The sequence below is a fragment of the Callorhinchus milii genome, unplaced genomic scaffold (genome assembly GCF_018977255.1).
Source record: "Callorhinchus milii isolate IMCB2004 unplaced genomic scaffold, IMCB_Cmil_1.0 Scaffold3, whole genome shotgun sequence".
NCBI lineage: Eukaryota > Metazoa > Chordata > Chondrichthyes > Chimaeriformes > Callorhinchidae > Callorhinchus > Callorhinchus milii.
In genome coordinates this window covers 24,729,092-24,750,557 of record NW_024704744.1, presented here as the reverse complement: position 1 = coordinate 24,750,557, position 21,466 = coordinate 24,729,092, and the positions used below count along the sequence as shown (strand labels likewise).

The window sequence follows — 21,466 nt, the reverse complement described above, 5'->3', positions numbered from 1 at the left end:
GAAGCTAAGCCACGGCAATAACAACAAAATTACATTTTTAATGCGCCTTTCAAGTCGGCAGGACATCCTAGGGATGATAAATTATCCATTTATATTATTATTATTATTATAAAGATGCCTATGCAAAAATCAAACCTTTCGAGGGTAAGTAAAAATGCTAGACAAAAAAAAAGAGATTGCCCATTAAATGAAACTGAAGAATAATGAACAGCACGGCTGCACTTCAATGCTGAAAGAACTGCAACAGCGCGCCACAATTAGTTGCCGACACGAAGAACAACACGGCCAAAATGAGTCCTCGCACAGGTCTCCTCCCAGATGAATATAGATAAAGATGAAATGTCTGTCTGTCTGCGTGTTAATCTACATTCCGTATTGGATTCTTTGGTTTACAATGGGTATAGCTAGCATATAATATATATATTTGGAAACACTCACAACAAATGTCATTGCCTATATTTTCTTCTCTACTTGTTCATAACTTGCTCAATGGCTGTCACTGCATGAGTCACAAAGACGAGTGCTTGGCAGTCACCATATTTCTGCAATAATAGAACACCTAACCTGATATCCACATGTATGTGGATGACACCCATCTCTATCTCTCTGACTTTACCCTCGACCCGAGGACCATTGATGTCCTAACAAAATGTCTGTCAGACATCAAGTCCTGGATGAGAGCCAACTTTCTGCAGTTGAACATCTGCAAGACCGAGGCTCTCCTGATTGGCTCGTATCAACACATCTGCAGCTCAGGCACTGGCAGCATCAGCATCCATGGATGCACATTCCACCTCACCAAGCCAGCCAGGAACCTAGGAGTCTTGTTCGACCCTCAACTCTCCTTTTTCCCCCACATCCGTGCCATGACCCGCTCTGCCTTCCCCCACTTCCGCAATATTGCCCGACTCTGACACTGCTCACCCCTTAGGCTACTGAAACCTTCTTACATGCCTACATTACATCCAGGCTTGACTATGCCAATGCCCTGCTTGTTGGTCTTCCTAACTCTTCCCTCAACAAGCTGCAGATCATCCAGAACTCTGCAACTTGTGTCCTCTCCCACATCAGGCTCTGTGACCCCATCACTCTCACCCTCACCCGGCTCCACTGGCTCCCCGTCCCTCAGAGGATCGAGTTCAAAATCCTCGTCCTCACCTTCAAGGGCCTTCATGGCCTTGCCCCTTCCTACCTCTCTGACCTGCTAAACCCTTATCAATCTGTCCGCGCTCTCCGCTCAGCAGGCTCCGGCCTGCTCCATGTACCCCGCCTGGCCTGCCCCACCATCGACGGTCAGGCCTCCCTTGCTTCCTTCAATGCATCCCTCAAGACCCTCCCTTTCAACCATACCTTTGACCACCCGCCTACCTCTGCCCTCCACCCTCCCTGATTCCAACCCCCACCCGCTCGGGTCCTAATCCCTGACTGTTCAGCACCTTGGGATGTTCTTCCAATGTGAAAGGTGCTTTATAAATATAATTTTGTATTGTATCTTATGATATCACATCTTATAACTCATGTTATGTTTCGCCTACAAATACCCAATCACTGCACTTCACAGTAAAATCCTGTGAAATGTTTCGATAATATAATAAAATGGTATATAAATGCAAGGATTATTATTATTATTGTAGGCTTTCCTCTGCTAGTATAAATATGATTACTGGGTATATTTTCTCCAGTAAAATTCATAGATGTAAACAGGAATAAAATGTACTTTCCTAGATAAATTATCATTCCAAAAAATATTGCAGATTTTGGTGGAAGATATGTGCAAATTAAATACTACTTCAACTTTTTTAATATTGGAACAAGGTCAGTAACCAAATCTGTGAAAGTGTTAACATTTATTCACCCTGAAAACAAGTCAAATAGGTCACCCTGAAGAGAACAACATTGTTGCGATTCATGTTATTCGTCTGGACATTCCCGCTGAGCAGAGCTCCAAATAGTGATGTTGACATAATTGTGTAATTCCTTTCTATGTGATCAGACATTGATTGAAAGATATGCTGATACAGTTCATGTGTATCTTAGATTCATAATAGATGTGAGAGGTAGCAATACCTCCTGAAGGATATATTGAAGGTGGATAGGTCACAATTTGCATCATCAAAGTATACTGGATCCATTTGATTTGGAATAATGATAATAATCCTTGCATTTGATACAGTGAGGAAAAGAGAAGCTAAAACTGGGCCTATACCTGGACCTTGAATGTCTATTATTATTATAATAATAATAATCCTTGTATTTGTTACAGCACCTTTTGTGTTGTCGAGATGTCTCAAAGCATTTCACAGGAATGACAAACCATTTCACAGGATATACAGCAACAACAAAATTACATTTGTAAAGCACCTTTCACATCGGGAGGACGTCCCAAGGAGCTGGACAGACAGAGTTATGGACTCAAGCTGGGAGTCGGGGTCGGGGAGGGTGGAGGGCAGGGGGGAAGCAGGGAGATCGAAAGCATGGTCGAAGAGGAGGGTCTTGAGATGGATCTTGAAGGTGGCAAGGAAGGGTGCGAGGTGTAGGCACTGCGGGATGGAGTTCCAGAGGGTGGGAGCAGAGTTGTGGAAGGCCCGCCCGCCAATAGTGGTGCGAACAAGGCGGGAGACGTGAAGTAGGCCTGAGCCCGCTGAGCGGAGGCAGCGAGCAGGATGGTAGGGGGTTAGGAGGTTGCAGAGATAGAGGGGGAACAAGACCTTGGAGGACTTTGAAGGTGAGGATCAAGATCTTGAACTTTATCCTCTGTGTGATGGGAAGCCAATGGAGTTGGGCAAGAATGGGGGGGATAGGGTCGCAGAGCATAGTGCGAGAGAGGACACAGGCTGCAGAGTTCTGGATGATCTGCAGCCTGTGGAGGGAGAAGTTGGGGAGGCCGACAAGCAATGAGTTTGCCTAGTCGAACCTCGATGTAATGAAAGAATGTATGAGGGTTTCGGCGGCCTGCGGTGTATACTGTAAAGTGGGTTGACTGTGTATTTTGTGAGCGAACCACGGAAGCTAGTTGCACACAGCAATGTCCACAAACAACCATGGAGTGAGTGACTAATTTTATCTGAGGGATTGTTGGCCAGCACACCAGGAGAAACAATAACACAGGTGAGGTACTGTAACTTAAAACCAATCATGACTCTTATTGAATTGTTTAGTGACGTGAAAAGACTTGGAAAGTTGGGATTGTATTTGCTGGAGCAGAGAAGATTAGGGGATAAATCTGAGATTTTCCAAAATGTTGCAAGGTTTTGATACGATAAATGAGGAAGGTCCTGACCCAACTGTCCAGCACCTTGGGACGTCCTCCCGACTTGAAAGGTGCTCTATAAATGAAATCTTGTTGTTGTTGTCTATTGGCACTGATTTTCGAGCCAATAACAAGAAGGCATAAATTGAACATTATCAGCAGAAAGGGGGAGGCCAGAAGAATTGTTTTTATACAAGGGTTGTTAGAATGTGGAATGCCTAATCACAAATTGTGGTTACAGCTGATTCCCTATCAGATAAATGCTTGAGGAAATGTAAAGAATGTGAGGAAAGAGCAGGGGAATCGTATTTGAGGAGATAGGCCCTGTGGGGCATCTAGCACTAGAACAGATGCAATGGTCTTCTTCGTTGCTGCAAACTTCTGTGATTCTACAAACACTGAAGCAAAGATTACTTTAACTTCTAGAGGACAGTTCCCAACAGTGTCTACAGCCAATGTTCATTTTCCCATGTAAATTTGTTCAATTGCTTCAATCCTAGTTTATAGTCAACATCCACATAAATAACAAGATACAATGACTCAGAATCCTATGCTTTGTACTTCACTGTCATTATTCACAGGATCATAACTGGTATGGCAACACCACATAAGGTGTGTCAGCCTGGTTCATTCTGGCCTCTGAGTGAGAAGATTGTGGCTTCAAGCCCCATGCCAGGACTTGGAATCACACAGTCTAAGCTGATACTTCAATGCAGTGCTGGGGGTTGTTGCATTGTTGGATTTGTTGTCCTTCAGATGAGATGTTAAACCGTGTCCCATTTGCCTATTCAGGAGGACATTAAAGATCCCATGCCACTATTCAAAAAGAGAAAGGGTTTTTTCCCAGTGTTATGGCCAATAATCACCCCAAAATAAAATTGGTCACTCACTCCATGGCTGTTTGTGAGACACTGGAAGCGCCCTTTGAGACATCTCACTAATGTGATAATGTACTATATCAAATGCAAGGATTATTATTATTATAATGGTGCTCAATGGAATTGATGTAGATCCAGTTTTAGTTTCTCTTTTCCTCTCATGGCATTAACACTGTATCATGCATTCATTAAGGCTCATGGGCACTATTCATGACTTACATTTGCTCCCAATAAAAACATTTATTGAAAACATCAAAGAAATGCTCTTCATAAGTGGCACTGGTTGAATCAGTATCACATAATGTATTTTTGATACTTTTAACCTGATGGTAAAAGACACAGTTTTTGCAAAGGCAAGGTTAGCAAAATTATTCTTCCATTTTCCTTCTTATTGCATGTTTTCCTTTTGATAGGCTGGGGCTCAAAGGTTATTTTTATCCATACCACTCACAATTGTCTGGTTTAGCTGTGTTTACATTGATTCCCATAGGGAAGAGGGGGTGAGGGTCAGAATGCAACTCCTGCTAAATCCCAATATATGCCCGTGGGCAAAATTGCTACCACTTAGTAAGTGGAAGGATTCCTCATGCTTAATTTTTTCGTCTTAGTCCCTGAGTCACCTCTTGCTAGACGCACCAAGAATCTTCCGCAGGTTTTCACTTGTGACTTGGCTGTCTTGGCAGCTCTACAAAATTATAGCTGCTGGACCAAGGTTCATTGTCAGCAGGAAAGTCATAAAGGTCAGGGATAGCTTACCAGGATAAAACGTTACATGAAAAGTATTGCAAAAGGAACAGCATTAACTGCAGCACAGAAGCAAGTGGTCTGGTGAAGCAATATCAAAATGGAGTAAACAGGGTTCACATTTGCATATCAATTTGTTTTATTTAAAGTACACCAATGGTAACATTTTAGCCAAAAGAAACAGAAGTCCAACATTTCTAATGCTCTTAGCCTTAAGGTCATTGTCTTGAAATTCAACATTGTGCAGATCTTGTTAGGAATTGCAGAAAATCAGCCTCAAATTAAGACTGAAATTTTAAAATTTTAAAAATTCCAAAATATTCTGCAGTCTAAAATTATAAAACAGTGGTCTTGAGGCTAAAATCATGATGCTTTTGGACTTCAAATTTCAGTGATTTATGAAATAAGCAAAATAATCAAAAAGCAGTAAAATAAATGCAACCTCTTTCAATAAATTAAGGTCTGAAATTTCACTTAGTCCGAGCAAAATAATTTTGTCTTAAATTTAGGATTGTGGAGAATCATGTATCATTCTGAAATTCAATCTTAATTTGGAAGACATCTATTCCTCAGTTATTAAGGCTTTCAACTTCAGACTGAATTTACAAATTTCCACAATTCTGCACACTCTTAAAGTTTCAAGAAAAAATGTCAGGCCACACAATGGAAAGGTTTGAGATGATTCTATCCCACTTGCAAGGTGAATTGATCTGAACTTCATGGCAAAGTCTTTCCTACACCTTTAAGCATTGACAATGTCTTGCTCCTCTGACTTCACCTTGGATCCTCAATAAAAAAAGGGCAAATGACTTGTTCTCTGGCCGAAGATTATCGCTTTCAGGTCAATAACCTCCTCGCAGAAAACTAATCCGTTATTTTGCACTATCAAGACTTCCTAGTATCAAGAACATATTTTTTTATGAAAACAAATTCTATACTTTCAATTTCAGTACATATATCAAAAGAACAGTACTTACCCATACTTAAATAATAAAATGGAAAAGCAGCTAAATTTGTAGAATACTGTGGTAATATGTACAGTCCTCCTGGCGGTTTATTCCAAATGAAAGTATTTCTTGCTATATGGGAATATATCCTATCGTGTATAATCTATAAAAGAAAAAAAATGACATGTTACATGATTTAATCTCTACAGCACATCATAATAATAATCTTGCACAGATTTATAGCTTTGTACATTCTAAATTGAATGCTGCCCATTTCTATTTTGTACTTATGAGAAGGTTAGAGGAAGGAAGGAAGAAGAAAGGATTTGCATTTTTATTGCACCTTTTTCATGTAAAAATGTCTCAAAGCATTTGACAAGGGGCTACTGTTAAGTGTATCAACTATGTTAAAGGCAAACATGGCAGCTATTTTGTGCCAGCAAAGTCCCACAAACAGGCATGACGTGAATAATCAATTTATCTGGAGATCTGTTGGTCAGAACACCAGGAAAAAATCCCTTTTCTATTCAAAGTGGTATAGGATCTTTAACAGCTAAACTGCTCTCAACATTCTTGCAAATGCTGTTTTTAAACCTGTTTGAAATCAGTTTGTCCCTTCCATCCACTCACACTGTTTAACACAATCGCGCTACTTTACAATATATCCTGTGAAGCGCTTTGAGATTCATCCACAATGTAATAAGGTGTTAGAGCAAAATCGAAGGATTATTATTATGGAGATCTTTTCTGCCATTGATCTCACCAGAGGCTGAAAGTCATCGTGGATTTAACCCTAAGACAAATGTCTTAAAATTTAAGGCTGCGCAGAATTTCAAAAAATGCTTAGATTTAGTGTTTGTTTGGAAGCCAGTTTTCCACAGTTCTTTTTAACATCTTTCATTTTAAGACAATCGTATTAATGTTAAGCCAATAAGATAATTTCAGGTGTCAGGAGCGGCCTAATACAGAGTGAAATTTTGCTGAGGGAAATATTTTCTTCTTTAAACTAAAAGAGCACTTAACTAAAAAAAATCAAAAGAATTGATGATGAAAGTCAAGTGGTGGAAACGCGCTTTGATTTTATTATGAATTTGAATAGAAAGCTTTGAAATATCTCAAGATAAAAGATATTGTACATTTCGTTTGGGTGACTTCAAATGGAGCTTGTGTGAATTAATTATAGTATTTTGATGTTGGCATGTTATTTGCCTAAGGAACAGATCAGTCATGGAAAATGGAGTGCGTTTTCAACCAATATGAAGCAAGTTGACTTCAATATACTGAATTTTTTTTTAAAAAAATGTGCTTCAAGCAATTCCGTTTTACCTAATTTTTTTTAAATTCAGAAACATTTGAAAAGCATTCTTCCCTGAGGTCTAAACAGAACAAATCATTGTGGCAGAAGTCATACGGTTATCTTTTCTTCACTAGCAGCATTATCTTGGCTAGGACATCAATTAGTGTATTCAGGAATGGATGGGCTAGAACCCAGGGACATTATGGGATTAGATAATCTTTCAACATTGAATGTTGCATATAATCTTCTTGTCATGCACTAAATCCTATCAACTGTAACAAGGGAAGTAGTATGAAGTGGTATATTATTATTTGTCAATTCAAGCCAAACTTAAATTTGTTTCATTTACTGTTCTACTGCTTCGATACAGTGATTTTTGGAGGGCCTTTTTGGAAAGCATTATGAAGTATATAAAGCAAAATTAAAAATGGCCACCGAGTGTATATTTTGAAAATATTCATTCCACACCTTGCTCAAAAGTATTTTAGAATGACATCTGCAGATATAAATTTCCTTTTAACATTTTAATATTTTTGATAGAGTCCCATGATATTTAAACTTACTTCAGGGAAATTCTGGAAGGCTAAAAAGAAATGGGTTGAAGACCTTCTTCACCCGAACTCTCTCTGCTATCTATTTATTAAGATGGTTCACAAAACCATATCCAAAATACAAGGAGTGTCTAAAAATACACTGAAAATACTAACATATATATATTTAATTGTTGCTTTTCTGGTAGAAAATCATATGGAAAATGTCTTGTATAGGACAAAACATAATGCAATGTAACAACAGATGTATTGTATGAGAATTGAACATTAACCTGCAAAGCGCAATTGATTATAACTTGCTGTTTGCTGATTCTATCCATTTGTTAGATGTAAAGGCCACATGACATAACCTTTGATGTACAGATAGTCTGCCTTGAGTTCACATTGAGCTACTGGGTAAATCAATATTTTAACTCATTGGTCAGCTTGCAAAATCAAAAATTCTCCAAATTCAGTCGACTGCATTTGTTTCAAGTGTTTGCAAGTCTTGGGAACCGGTCACTCATTGGATAATTGTACATTATATGACAAACTGTAGAGTGGAAGCAAATCATTGCCTTAAGAAAAAGTAATATTTTCAAGTAAATCTAAAAGCGTATTTTATCAAACCCTCATGATCCAAGATAAACACATATTTCTATTTTGTAAATCAATTAGGTGCTTCAGAAGCATATGTTGAAAAAGCACAACTGTTGAAACAAACTGAACACATGGTTCATATATACTCTTATCCCTACAATGCAGAAAAGCTAGAGTCCTCAATGTTAATATAATGACTGACTATATGACATTTATTTATTGCTCAATGTGAGCAGTAAAAATAGATTACAAAATATAGGCAAACCTTTCACAGCTTTGTAAAATACTGATTACAAATGGCATCCATAATTGATATGTTTAAAGGATTCATTAAGCATATAAATTATAGATATCATTTACAATTGAAACTAATGCCATAATAATAATGAAAATCTTATAAATAGAAACACTTACCTCTAAAGTCGTTAATACTATTTTTTCTGCCGAAGAAAAATAAGCGTCCCAAAGGAACTGTGTTTGTTGCTTAAGTGCCAGTATTTTGTCATGGTCTATAGATCTAGTTATTGACGGGATCTGGAAACCAAAGAGAAAAAGAGAAATAAATGAACACTGAAAGAATATGTTTTATTCTAGGCTGATAGAATTACCATAACTCAGTATGTTTATGGGTATCATATGAGTGAAGGGCTCTCTGGAAGCATGGACCAATTGGGCTATTTCATGCTGATCCATTGATTCCTAACAATAGAGATTTACCTAGTCTAGAGATCTACCTGTCACCAAATATAGAGATCTAGTCTAGTGGTAAGCGCGCTCACCTCACAAGTGAAAGGACGCAGGCTGGATTCTGGGGCAGGGCGAAGCCTTAGGCAAGTTTCCTTATTCCACACACCTCTGTTTACCTAGCAGTGAGTAGGATTCTGGTTGTTAGTTGATTGGCAGATTGTTTTCCGAGAGTAATAATCCCGCAATATAAAATTGGGTCACTCACGCCATAACTGATTGTAGTATACTGCTGTGCGCAATTGGATGCCGTGTTTCGCTTACAAAACGCACAGTCAATCCATTTTGCAATGTATTCTGTGGGGCATTTTGACACGTCTCAATGACATGCTAAGGCACTATATCAAATGCAAGGATTATTATTATGTTATTATTATTCATTCTGGAATACCGTACAGATGAAGTATTGTTTGGATTTTCATCCTAAAATGAAAGTACACATATCTTTCAGAATTATAGAATACTTTGACTCATTGTATCTGTGCTGGAGCTATCTGTTCCAGCCCTTTCTCCTGATTCTGACTTTTCCCTAATCTTTTGCCTACTCTAGTTGCATCAATCTATTGAATACTCGCATGTGTAGGTGGTTGATTTTTGCAAGATTTCAGATAATGTTTAAAAATAGTACCACTGTTGACATTTTAGAAAATTTCAAAGCTGTTACTTTAAAGCCATAATAATAAGGATCCCTCTTGATCAATCTTGGTATTGGTCAATCAATCAGTCCTCTTGGTCAACCGACCGTGATATTTCAGTCTCAAAAAAACACTTGTTTATGCTGTACCTAATAAGGTGGGTTAATTTTGCTGTTTTTAATACCTAAGTCAAGTCAGATGTAAAGCTTAGAATTTCAATGTCTTAAAATTCATTTCAATTTCAGATGAATAACCATATTGCATCACAAGGAGATCTCCTATTTTGCCCGTCTCTCTGGCCTCTCAAGTGCCATTGTTGCATTAGGTGGTGAATGAAGTACAGTAAGTGTAAACCTGGCTGTTTGTGGTGAAGGGCTATGCATGCCAACAGGTAAAACTGTCAGTATGATAAGGATTTGTACCCAGAGGTCCACCTGGTGAATTCATAATCTTTGTCCAGCATATCAAGGGATACATATGTTACTTGGGGAAACTGAACAAAGTGGCAGGGGAGGAAAGAGCATCAAATTCATTGTTTGTTTGATAAGCTGGGTACCTGAAATATGCAGAAATCCTTTATTAGAGAACATCCAAACTAAGTTACTGAGAGTTTCATGTATACTGTATATGGTTGTCTTGTATGAATTGTGCACTCTTTCCCTGAAAGGACACAGCTGGTTCGATCGAGAGTTTAAGCCGAGGTTGGCAAGAGCCAAGGTAGAGAACTGTTTGAGGCTAAAACTGATTTGGGCAATAGTGATAATATTATCCAGGCAGTAGTGTCTTAGTCGACTATAGATCCTCCTAGTATAGGAACCAGACTATCAAGACTACTGCAGTGGATTGACTTAATTTTGATCTTCTACAGTAAAACCCTGACTTAAAGTAAACCCCCGACTCTGGGCATCTGGGATTTGAACCGAACAGGATCAGGCCCGAAGCCACAATGTTTTAAAGAAAAATTCCATGGGCCCCCAACTTCCGTGGGGCAGTCCTGACTCCCAACTCTCCTAGCGCACACCAATACCACATGTAGCAGCCTCACCATTCTTGCTGGCCTTCACAGTGGCCAGGGATATCGACTTTAACTCAAGATTATTTTAAACTGCAAGCAGAAAATACCTTATTCCCTATCTTCTGCTCGCGGGATTCAAACAATTACAATGCTGGTCCTGGCATTTACCTGCATTTTTCAAGAAGACCAGTAAATGGCACTACCAGCATTGTAATTACACTTAGCCGAAAATTCAATCTCTCAAGACACGATCTCCCCCCCTTTAGTCTGCTAGCTACGGTTTTAATGTACTAGTCATCTTGGAGCCAGTACAGTTCAAAGAGACCCCATTTCCTCAGGATCAACACTGAATGCGCTGCAAGATGCTGCCCTGCTAGAAGGGTGGTATATAAATGCAAGTTGTTGTGGTGGAAAAGGAAAGAAAGTCCAATCTTCACTGACTCTTTACTTTTTGTGGTTGGAAATAGCATCGAACTGATAGGATGCCATTTTCACCATTAATATAAAAATACTAATCATTTTATTATCCACTGCTTTAAATTTCACAAACGTCATAGCTGTACCCTTGAGATAAAGCCAAACATTTCACCAATAAACTCTTTGCGGTTGTTACTAGGCAACAATGATCACTTCACAAAGTCTCATTAATAGATTTTCCTACATGTCAACAGCTCTAATTAATGAACCATTGCATGCTACACCAAACAGTTCCTTACTCTATATTTCAACACTTTCACTCGCAACACCTTCATTGTTAATGTTTTTCTCTCCCCCATGCCCCAAAAAACGGATATTAGACACCTCTGTTACATAATTAAAAATTTATTTTTTCCCAAAGCCCCCTAATTTGAACACAACCTGCACATTTCCAACTTCAGCATTCTACTTTCCTCCTCCTTCAACTAGTGCCCTATAGAATAATGCTGCTTATTCAACAAATATCCTGAACGCTAAAGAAACAATTTGGAAAATCAGAAGCTTGCTCATCCCCTTGACATAACCATACAGTCTGTGAAAATATTGCATAAACCTGCAGTGGCCCTTATGTCATTATTGACTTCTCTAATAATGCTTGCATTTAGTATTGCACCTTTACATCAGGAGGATGTTTCAAAGAGCTTCACAGGATATACCGTAGAGTGTAGTGACTGTATATTTTGTAGGTAAATAACACTGGTAGCCAGTGTTTTAGACCATGCATGCATAAACATAACTCTTAATATGCTTCTGTTTCTTAGATGGATCACCAGGGAATGATGTTTGCAGAAGCTGGGAAGCTTTCTCTCCTGCAAGGAGAAAGGGAAATTTGCATGGCATCCATCACCCCTTTGAGGCTGCTTCTAGAGCAATATTGGCAAAGGGCTGCAATAAATATCCCAGCTGTCCTTTTCAACAAGAAAAGGCACGTGGCATGGAAAGATTTCAAAGAAAGGGCATAAAATAAAATAGCCTAACAAGAGGAAAACAATAACAAGATGTATAATTAGAATTCTCAGTGGGTGACTATGAACACTGCACCATGTTTATCCCACTCACGAGGAAGACCTTTAGGTTCTACTCTTGACTTGTCAGACATGAATTATGGAGTAGCCTAAGAAGCTATGTTTATTTTGTTACCCAAGAGTCAGGCATTCTCATTGACTTCCCTTTATTCACAGCACGTAGTCTTGTGTCGAGAAGCAGCTCTTATTCATGGGCTGGTTGCATCCAGATGATCACTCAGAAAATCAGACATTCTCTCTGGCTTAACCAAATAAATGTTTATACATTCTGGGGTATAGAAGGTGCTCTATCTGCATCACTGCTACAAGGCCCTTGGCAAAAGCACTTCCGATGTAATCCGTGTTTTCATCATGGAAATCCCTGTACTTCAAATAGCCCTTTGATACTTTGGCTCAAAATGAATATCACAATGGAACCAAAATCTTGTGAGGTTCTGTGACATATAGGGGTTTCGCTAGAGAAACTGCTGTTTACATCGAAGGCACTGTTGCTGGTGGTCATGCGCTTTTTTAGACCCGATTCTCTGCTTTGTAGAATCCTATACATGGACTTATCATACTTAGTGAACAAATCACAGGGTTTTAGTCCACCATGTACACTTGTGCAGATTAGTTAACCTAACTGCACCTAAGTTTATATACGAGAACTGCTCTAAAAAGAGCCATGGGCTCCTCAGCTCCACCTTTCAAAAAGTCCAAGTGCCTCCCACAGCCTCATCCAAATCGAACTCTGCATCATGATCAACCTAATCCTGGCCAGGCTCCCTAGCCAGAATAAATCGATTTCAAGGCCTTACATGCTGTGTAACAAATCACCTCATACACCTCTCTACTTCTCTAAACCTGCTCACATCCACTCCTCTACCTGCCCGTTTCACTAAGCCGGTGCATGCTTTCTGCTTGTCCCTCGATACCTCTATTCCACCATCGGCAGCCATGCCTTAAACCATTATGTCCCAAACTTATGAAGACCTTTGCCACAATCTTTCCCTCTCTTTACCCATTTTCAAATCTCACCTGAAGACTTTCCTCTTCGACCGGAGTTAGAATCACCTCCCTTTTGTCCCCAGCTCAGTGTAAGCTATGAGCATTGTTATGAAACACTACCCCATATAAAGGGCCTACCCAAATGCAAGATGTTGTTGTTCTGTAGATCTGTGGGTAACCAACTTTTTTGGGGGTGTTTGACACGTGCAGAAACCCATCACCCATTTAAGAGTATCAAAACCAAACTGAGTGCTCCATGAATCCCACCTACACATGGAAATTCCAGGTTTATTTGTTGGAATGGAATGTGCACCGTCTTCCTGGAGGAAAGCCTGCTTATGTAATTCCAGAGAGTATTACGCATAAGTTGGCAAGAGCCAAGGCTTCGGGAAGCCAGTGTGTGTTACTGTACTGCTGGAGTCCAACCTGCTAAAATTGCATAGCTTGCCATTGAAGCACTACCTGGCAAGCTTTCTTGATGCTCGTTCAATTGGGAACACCTTACTTGTCAGGGCTTTGACTTGCAGGGTTAATGGAGCTGAGCGGGAAGAATTGCTGCCCAAGTAACTACTCTGTCCCTCTAAGTCCTGCTGATGAGGCTGTGCTGTCATCAGCAGTACCCTGGAGTTCTGTGGACCCACCTGCCCCAGGGACCAGACTACTGAGACTGCCACAAAAGAGTGAAGAGTGAAGACTATATGAAATGTAAAGATTGTTATTAGTAGTATTGTATATCAAAGGCACTTTTCCTAGCATCTATACAGCAGTGAAACCTTTTCAGCCCGCCAATGTGTGGTTTTAAGAGAATAATTGTCTTGGAAGTGTCACAACACTGAACAATAAAAGAGCCTGTCATGTCAGGATTCAGGCAATCACTTCAATTATTTTCGAGCCAAACTAACACTTGCTGTCTGTTACTCTATCTAGCCCATATCGCAGCCACATCACATTTACACAAAAATATTGTGTTGTGAAGTTGGGCTCATGGTTTTTTTCTATTTGACTATTTTGGATATTTACAGTATTACTTCTTTTTTTGAACATGATATGAATACTGCATTCACAGATACAAAACTTAATTTACTTTGAAAAAGTAAGGACCTCGGTGTGAACAGCATATTTCCCACTACCAGGCATTTCACTGGTGGGCACATCAAGGTGATAAAGATAACATGAAACATAGCAGTGTATTTGAAAGATCAGATAAAATTTATTTTCAAAATAAATCTCCCATCTAACTTTGTGAAGTTGGTGCTCAATTAGCTAAAATAAAAAAAGCTTCATTTTTAAATTGAAATATCAAAGATCGCTTCAAGTTCACGTTTCTAATTCAATTTCCATGGCAACGGAAACAATAGAGCCAGCTGGGATGAGCAAGCTGTGAACTGAACTGAACTGCATCAGCACTAACCATGCCCCATCATGAGAAATTCTCTCGTGACTAAAAATGCTACAGCACTTTAAAATAAATCTGCCCTTCGTCCAGTCACGCAGTGTTTTGCCATCCACTTTGGTTGGGGTTCTTACTTAGTAATTTCTCTGAACCTCACTATCCCAGTTCACCTATAGCACTGCTGTATCTTTTGAGAAATAGCATATGATAAGTTACACAATAAAACCTTATAAAGCCTGTCAGCTGAGGCCATTTTCATTTTACTTCTATTCTTCTGATGAAACTGAATGCAATTTAAGACAGACTTTCTTCACTCTCGTTTACAAATTATGGCTGAAGAATTTTAAGCAGTGCTGATTATTTTACTTCTCTGAGAATGGCTGCAGCATTTAATCAGGGTCTTTTCTTGCCACTTTTCATGAATAATTAAAAAATATAGCTTAAAATCATTAAAATATACTCCTCATAGGAATAATATTTTGTGATGAGTGTCAAGAATTGATGCAAATGGTTTCTTAACATGATGTTTTATCTTATGGAGTCCTGTAGCGCGTGGTCAGAGGACTCGCCTCGCAAGTGAGAGGATGTGGGTTTGATTCCCGGACAGGGCGAAATGTTGGGCTAAGTTTCCTTAGTCCACAATCCCCTGTTTACCTAGTAGTAAATAGGAACCCAGTTGTTATTCGATTGGTGGAATGCTTTTCCGGGGGTAATAATCCCCCCCCCCCAAAAAATTTGGTGACTCAATCCACGACTGTTTATGGGACACTGCTGTGCGCAATTAGCTGCTATGTTTTACCCACAAAATATACAATCAATTCATTTTATAATATATTCTGTGAAGCACTTTGAGATGTCTCGAAGACATGTTAAGGCACTCTATCAAATCAAGGAATATAATGTATATTATGGAAGACTTGTTCAACCAGTAGTCATCAATGCAGTCTGTAGATGTTTAACACAACAGATAACAGCTACCACAACACCAATTTGCATTTATGTAGCGCCCTTCACGTGGGGTAGGGTCCCGGAGCGACAGATGATTCTATAGTACAAAATAAGACTCTCTCGCTTTTAAAGATGAAGTTCATTAAGATTGGAAATGAAATGGTGACTTTGTATCTATTAATTCATTCCATGCATTTTCTCCTTAGATTAATTATCCATGCTATTAATTAAATTAAAATTTAATTTGCATTTGACAAACCAGGACCAGATTAGCCATTCTGACGAAAGGTCGTGGACCCGAATGTTGACTCCCTTTCATTTCTCCATAGATGCTGCCTGACCTGCTCAGTCTTTCCAGCGACTTCTGTTTTTGTTCCAGATTAGTCTTGAACCAGTTAATCCTGTGAAGCACTTTGAGATGTTTCAAGGACATAATAAGGTTCTTTATCAAATGCACAAATGATTATTATGAGCGGGTGAAATCAAGCAACAAACTTGACGTGACATAAGTGCACAGTTTATAAATGAATGTAAGTTGTTGACGTGACCCATTGTGAATGGTACACCATAAATGCAAATTGTTTTTGTTGGAGTTCACATGGAAACTTTTTTAAGCAGAACCAGAATAAGAAAACTACGGAACATAATTCTAAGTAAAGAAACCACAAGTTAAATGAAATTGAGATAGTAACTTCTTCACAATTATGAATTGTGGTTTTCTGAACAGACTGCTGATAGTGGAATTGGTTTAAGGATTTGGAAAATAAATTAGGTTGATTCATAATTCATCAGGGATCATAACGTTATGGATTAGGCACTAGTGCTGGAGGGAGATAGAAGTACTCAGGTAAACCTGAATAATAATAATAATAATTCTTGTATTTGGTATAGTGCCTTATCACATCATCAAGACATCGGAAAGTGCTTTACAGGATTTCACTGTGAAGTGTAGTGTCTGTGTAGTCACAGCAGTGTCCCACAGACAGTCATGATGGGAGTGACCAATTGTATTTAGGGAATAATGAGGTAAATGACATGGGATGAATAACTTTTCTTTCTGTAATATTTACTCATGGAGAACTACAGCAATATATCTGCACAACAATCCAAGTAATTGCAGCTTTTTATCTTTTTCAGAAAATCCTGTTTTTGCCTAACTGTATCGCTGTGTTTATTTCAAATTTTAATCCATCAATTTCAAACATTAGAATAATCATACAATTTCACTTCTCTGTGAATTCAGGAAATCTTCTACCTTTCCTGTTTTGCAAAAGAAATGTCAAAAACTTACTTTGAGGGGAAAAAATAATTATGAATGTGTGTGATTTTGCCTTGGGACGTTCTCCCAATATGATATAAATGCAATTTGTTGTTTTTAATTTTTTTGTTTTTCAAGACCCTCCTCTTCAACTATGCCATCGGCCACCCCCCTACCCCTCCCCTCTCCCCCCCCGACCCCAGCTCGGGTCTGAAATGCTGTACACTGTCCAGCGCCTTGGGAAGTCCTCCCGACGTGAAAGGCGCTGTACAAATGTAATCTTGTTGTTGTTGTTTAAAAACTTTAAAGAACTTTCATTGCTGGGATGAACTGGAGAGATGCATTGGACATATTGAAAACTCTCTTTGATACATTTTCATGGGCTATTATTTTTAAATGGCTTAATAAATACATAATGAACCATATTATGGCAGATGTGACCATTACAGGTGCATTCATCTATAGTCTGCAACATCAATACTACTGCACATGCAGGTCATTTGTGCACATACTTCATCAGAAAGTATTATGCCACATTAATTAAATTCTACCTCCAGCAAAAAAAGGGCTGCCAGCATCTGACTTCAGTATATAATTCTGGTATTTACAGTTTATTAACATCTTGCCTCTCTTAGGCATTACTGGTAAGACTCCTTTGGGCGTTTAGGAGGTATTTATTATTTATGGGCGAGACGTTATTTTCCTGCGATCTCTTTACTAAAGGCCACAAAAGAAAATTTGATACATTTTAGTCGCTTTAGCAAGCTGTCATGAGGCATTTGAGGGTGATAATAACCCCCTCAGTGCTCTGAAAGATTAAGGCATTCAGAAACATTGTTGTTTCAAGTAAATGTTAAACTATTACAATTAAAGATTAAGAGATTCAAAGCCTTTCTTAAATCTTTCAGTAGCTTTGAAAATATGTGTTGACCCTATTTACACGAAGTTGCTGTTTGGAGACAAATTTGCTGCCAATTAATTTACTGGCTTATCAACAGAGTCGAATAATACAATGTAATGCCACAGCATGTAGAGCCACCGCTAATTGATCCCCTTTCCATCCAATAGGAACGGCAATGAAAAGCACTCAGCAGAGGAGATGGCGAGAAGAAAAGAGAAAGGTAAGAACTTCGGTTACCAGAAGACGGGCAGATCGGAGAAAACTCCCTGCCCTGATGTGCCTGGCTAAGAGGATTCCACTGTATTTCTAATATATTTGGAGTATTGTGTTCAATTCTGATTTCCACACTATAAGAAGGAAATAGCAGCATTGGAAAGAATATAGTGTAGATTTGTGAGGATGATACCAAGGCTGGAAGGTCACTGCTATCAAGATACATTGGATAGAGATAGATGTTTAAAGAAGTGTTTAAAATTATAAAAGGGTTTAATATGATTAAAAATAGGCATTTTTCACTGGTTGGCGAGTTGATAACCAGGAGACACAAACATAAGACAACAACTAGGGGATCTAAAGGAGAATTTAGGAGGAGACTACTTCACACAGCGGGTAGTGAGATTGTGGAACTTGCTGCCTGAAGCGATGGCTGAATCAGATAGTATAGAGGCATTCAAGATGAAGCTAGAGCTTCGCATGAGGGAGAGGGTAATAGAAGGGCATTTCAGAGAGTAAGGAATGGGGTAAGACTTGTGTGCTTGGGCCGAGTGGCCTGTTTCCGTGCTGTACGTTCTTTCTAATTCTTTGTAATAAAGAATCTGTATCCTGCAAATGTGTTGACTAGTGGGAACTCTGCTCTAGTTTGACCTAATTCCAGAGAAGAGATCTCTTGGGTCACTGAAAGTTCCAACGGGATTCTTTAATAAAAAATTCCTTTAAGAAATATTGTAAATTGGGCTTTGATGTGTTGATAACTCACAGAAGTTAGATTCTAGACAAACTATCTATCCATCTGTTACAAGTAAAAGAAAAATGGTTCTGATGAAGGGTACAATGTATTCTATCTATCAGTTTGGGTGCTGGTTGACCTGCTGTGGTTTTTACAATGTGTTTGTGTTTCAAATTGTCCATGTTGTTTGTGAAAGACATTAATCATTTGATTTTCTGGCTTCATGTATCTGCCAGATGTAGGGAAATTCCAGGAATAGTCAATCTAAGATATGCTGACAAATGTTGGCAGATCTTCTGACGGCACCAAAAAGATTAAAACAAACAGAAACCTCTTGTAAACAACTTGAAACATCAACAACAACCAACAACAATAAATGTCATATATACAGCGCCTTTCACATAGGGAAGCTGTCCCAATTTTCCCCATTTAGGGGTGGCAATCCAATTGGAAAAGCTGTCAGCCCTGGGTATCAGCTGCTTGGAAAGTCTATCTTGTAGAGTCCTGTAGCTCAGTGGTTAGAGCACTCGCTTTGCAAGCGAGAGACCTGAGTTCAATTCCAGGCAGAGGGCGAAACCTTGGGCAAGTTTCCTTACTCCACACGCCTAATAATAATCCCTCCAAAACCAAAAACAATAATAAATTGGTCATTTTCAATCTACGACTGTTTGTGGGACATTGTTGTGCGCAGTTGGCTGCCGCGTTCGCCCACAAATATACAGTCAATTCACTTTACGATGTGTTCTGTGAAGCACTTTGGGACGTCCTCCCGACGTGAAAAGCGCTATATCAAATGCAAGGATTATTATTATTATTATTATCGCACCATTCTGTAAACTCTAACATGTCAATATATCAAATCAAAGTTGTGGTCCCCCCTGATCAAATACCCTGTACACTTAAAACTAAGCCTGTTAAATTAAGAAGATGGAGGACTGTAAGAATATCAATGTGAACAATAGTGAATAAGCAAAAGAGATAAATAGGAAAACATCCACCCAATAAATAGCCGTAGGTGGTCATTAGACTTCCACAAGTGTGTCGACATGACTAGAACCTCAGTTCATCGAGCTCCGCCCTCTCCATGTCTCCTGCCTGACCCGCCCTACCATCGGTGGCCGGGCTTTCAGCTACTCGGCCCGAACACTCTGGAACTCCATCCCACGGTCCCTTCGCATCGCTTCCTCCCTTGCCTTCTTCAAGGCCGGTCTCAAGACCTTTCTCTTCGACCGTGACTTTGGTCTCCCTCCCACCTCTCTGCCTTCCCTCACCCCTACACCACCCCACGTCCCCCATGCTCGGGCCCCGACACCTGACTGTTCAGCACTTTGGGACGTCCTCCCGACGTGAAAGGCACTCTATAAATGTAATTTTGTTGTTGTTGTTGTAGAATCTAGAAATGCCAGGCTTCAAAGCAATGTACATTATTTGTATAACAAGAAGCAGATTGCAGAGCAGAAGCTAACAATAGCTATAGATTCACAGAAGAGCAGAATGCATAGCCACACAATGAAATAGTGTTTTGGAAATTGCTTCACTGAAAGAGCCAAGCGATGCATTCAGATTATCCAAAACATCCATTCATGTATACCGATATCCTTTTTTTTCTAAATTTCAATCTGTGATGCTCCTGGCTCCAGCAGGTGGGAATCGTTTACTGCACAACTGGAATTTGCCTCTTACTAAATGTTTTGTCAAGCCCCATTTCCAATTTCATAGCACCTCGCACCCCATTGATGTTATTTGTAATTGTGTAACATTGAGGAATTCATGCCAAAAGCACAATTTGCTGTTTCTTTAATAAACTGCAAAAGTACAATTGCATGATCCTGCATTGTGACAAGGTGCTAGCCATCAATTTGCTTCTGCAAAGTTCTACAATTTGCTAACAGATCATGAAATGTGTCAGTAGCAGTTTGGAGACTGGAATCCAGTTTTCGTACAAGAAAAACATATTGCAAAGAAGGATATTTACATGTGGGGAGCAACTTTTTTATCACATAAATATTGTGCACTATAAAATTAAAAGAAAGAAATGTATCATACTGCCAAGAATTTGATTTATGAGAATCCTTGGAATACACGTTGATGAAAAAATAACTTTGTTTCCCTCATGGCTTAGCTTTTAATCCACTCTTTTAGGGTAAGATTGAGCAAAAGGCTGGAATGTGATTTCTGATCTGAGCTGTTAGCTGTTCACATCCAGACAGATGTGCTAGAGGAGCAGCAAGCTGCAGGTAAAATTGGTATGGGCAGCATTGAGGAAGCCACAGTGAAATACTCCTTCTCCACCATAATAATGCTACCCACAACATGAAGCTTATGCACTACCTCGTAAAAGTTAGAACTCATCCAGGACTTGATGTCCAACATACAATTGGTCCGAACAACAGTGATGCTGAAATTGAGGGTAGAGGAGGGATAGAGTTGGCTGTTATCTGGATCCATGGGGTAGTGTACCTGAAATCTGTGGAAGATGTCGCCAAAAGGAAAGGGTAAAGATGGTGAAAAAGAAGAGTATCGAATTAGAACGCTGAGGAATGCTGCATCTGCCTGTGTCTGGTATGGGAGGAGACTCCATTGTAAGAGGTGAAATGAAAATGCTGGTGATGAACTCAAAAGAATGAAACCAGGAAAGGACAGGACCATGGAGGTGGAGCAGGGAGAAGAGACAGTGAAGAATGATAGAGTTGGCAACAATATCAAGGCAGCAGAGAGAAGAACAAGGAGGCAAAGGGAGCCTCGTTGCAGATGGAGAGCTTTTCAGCTTTTGCTACAAAAAAGGAACCTCCACCTTCAAAAAACTGCTGCAGTTTAACAGTATTGTTTTTTTTGATCAACCCGGTGTCTGACAAATGCAGAAACCCATCACCATGCTTAAGAGTATCCAA

At 39.4% G+C, this 21,466-nt stretch overlaps 1 protein-coding gene across 1 annotated transcript in view; it reads right to left on the bottom strand.

Moving 5' to 3' along the window:
• Positions 1-21,466, bottom strand: part of LOC103185802 (exostosin-1) — a 378,349-nt gene that overhangs the window by 65,637 nt on the left and 291,246 nt on the right. The window contains 2 exon segments of the mRNA XM_007904484.2: positions 5,850-5,982; positions 8,661-8,780. Of these exon segments, the coding sequence (XP_007902675.2) occupies positions 5,850-5,982; positions 8,661-8,780 (253 nt within the window).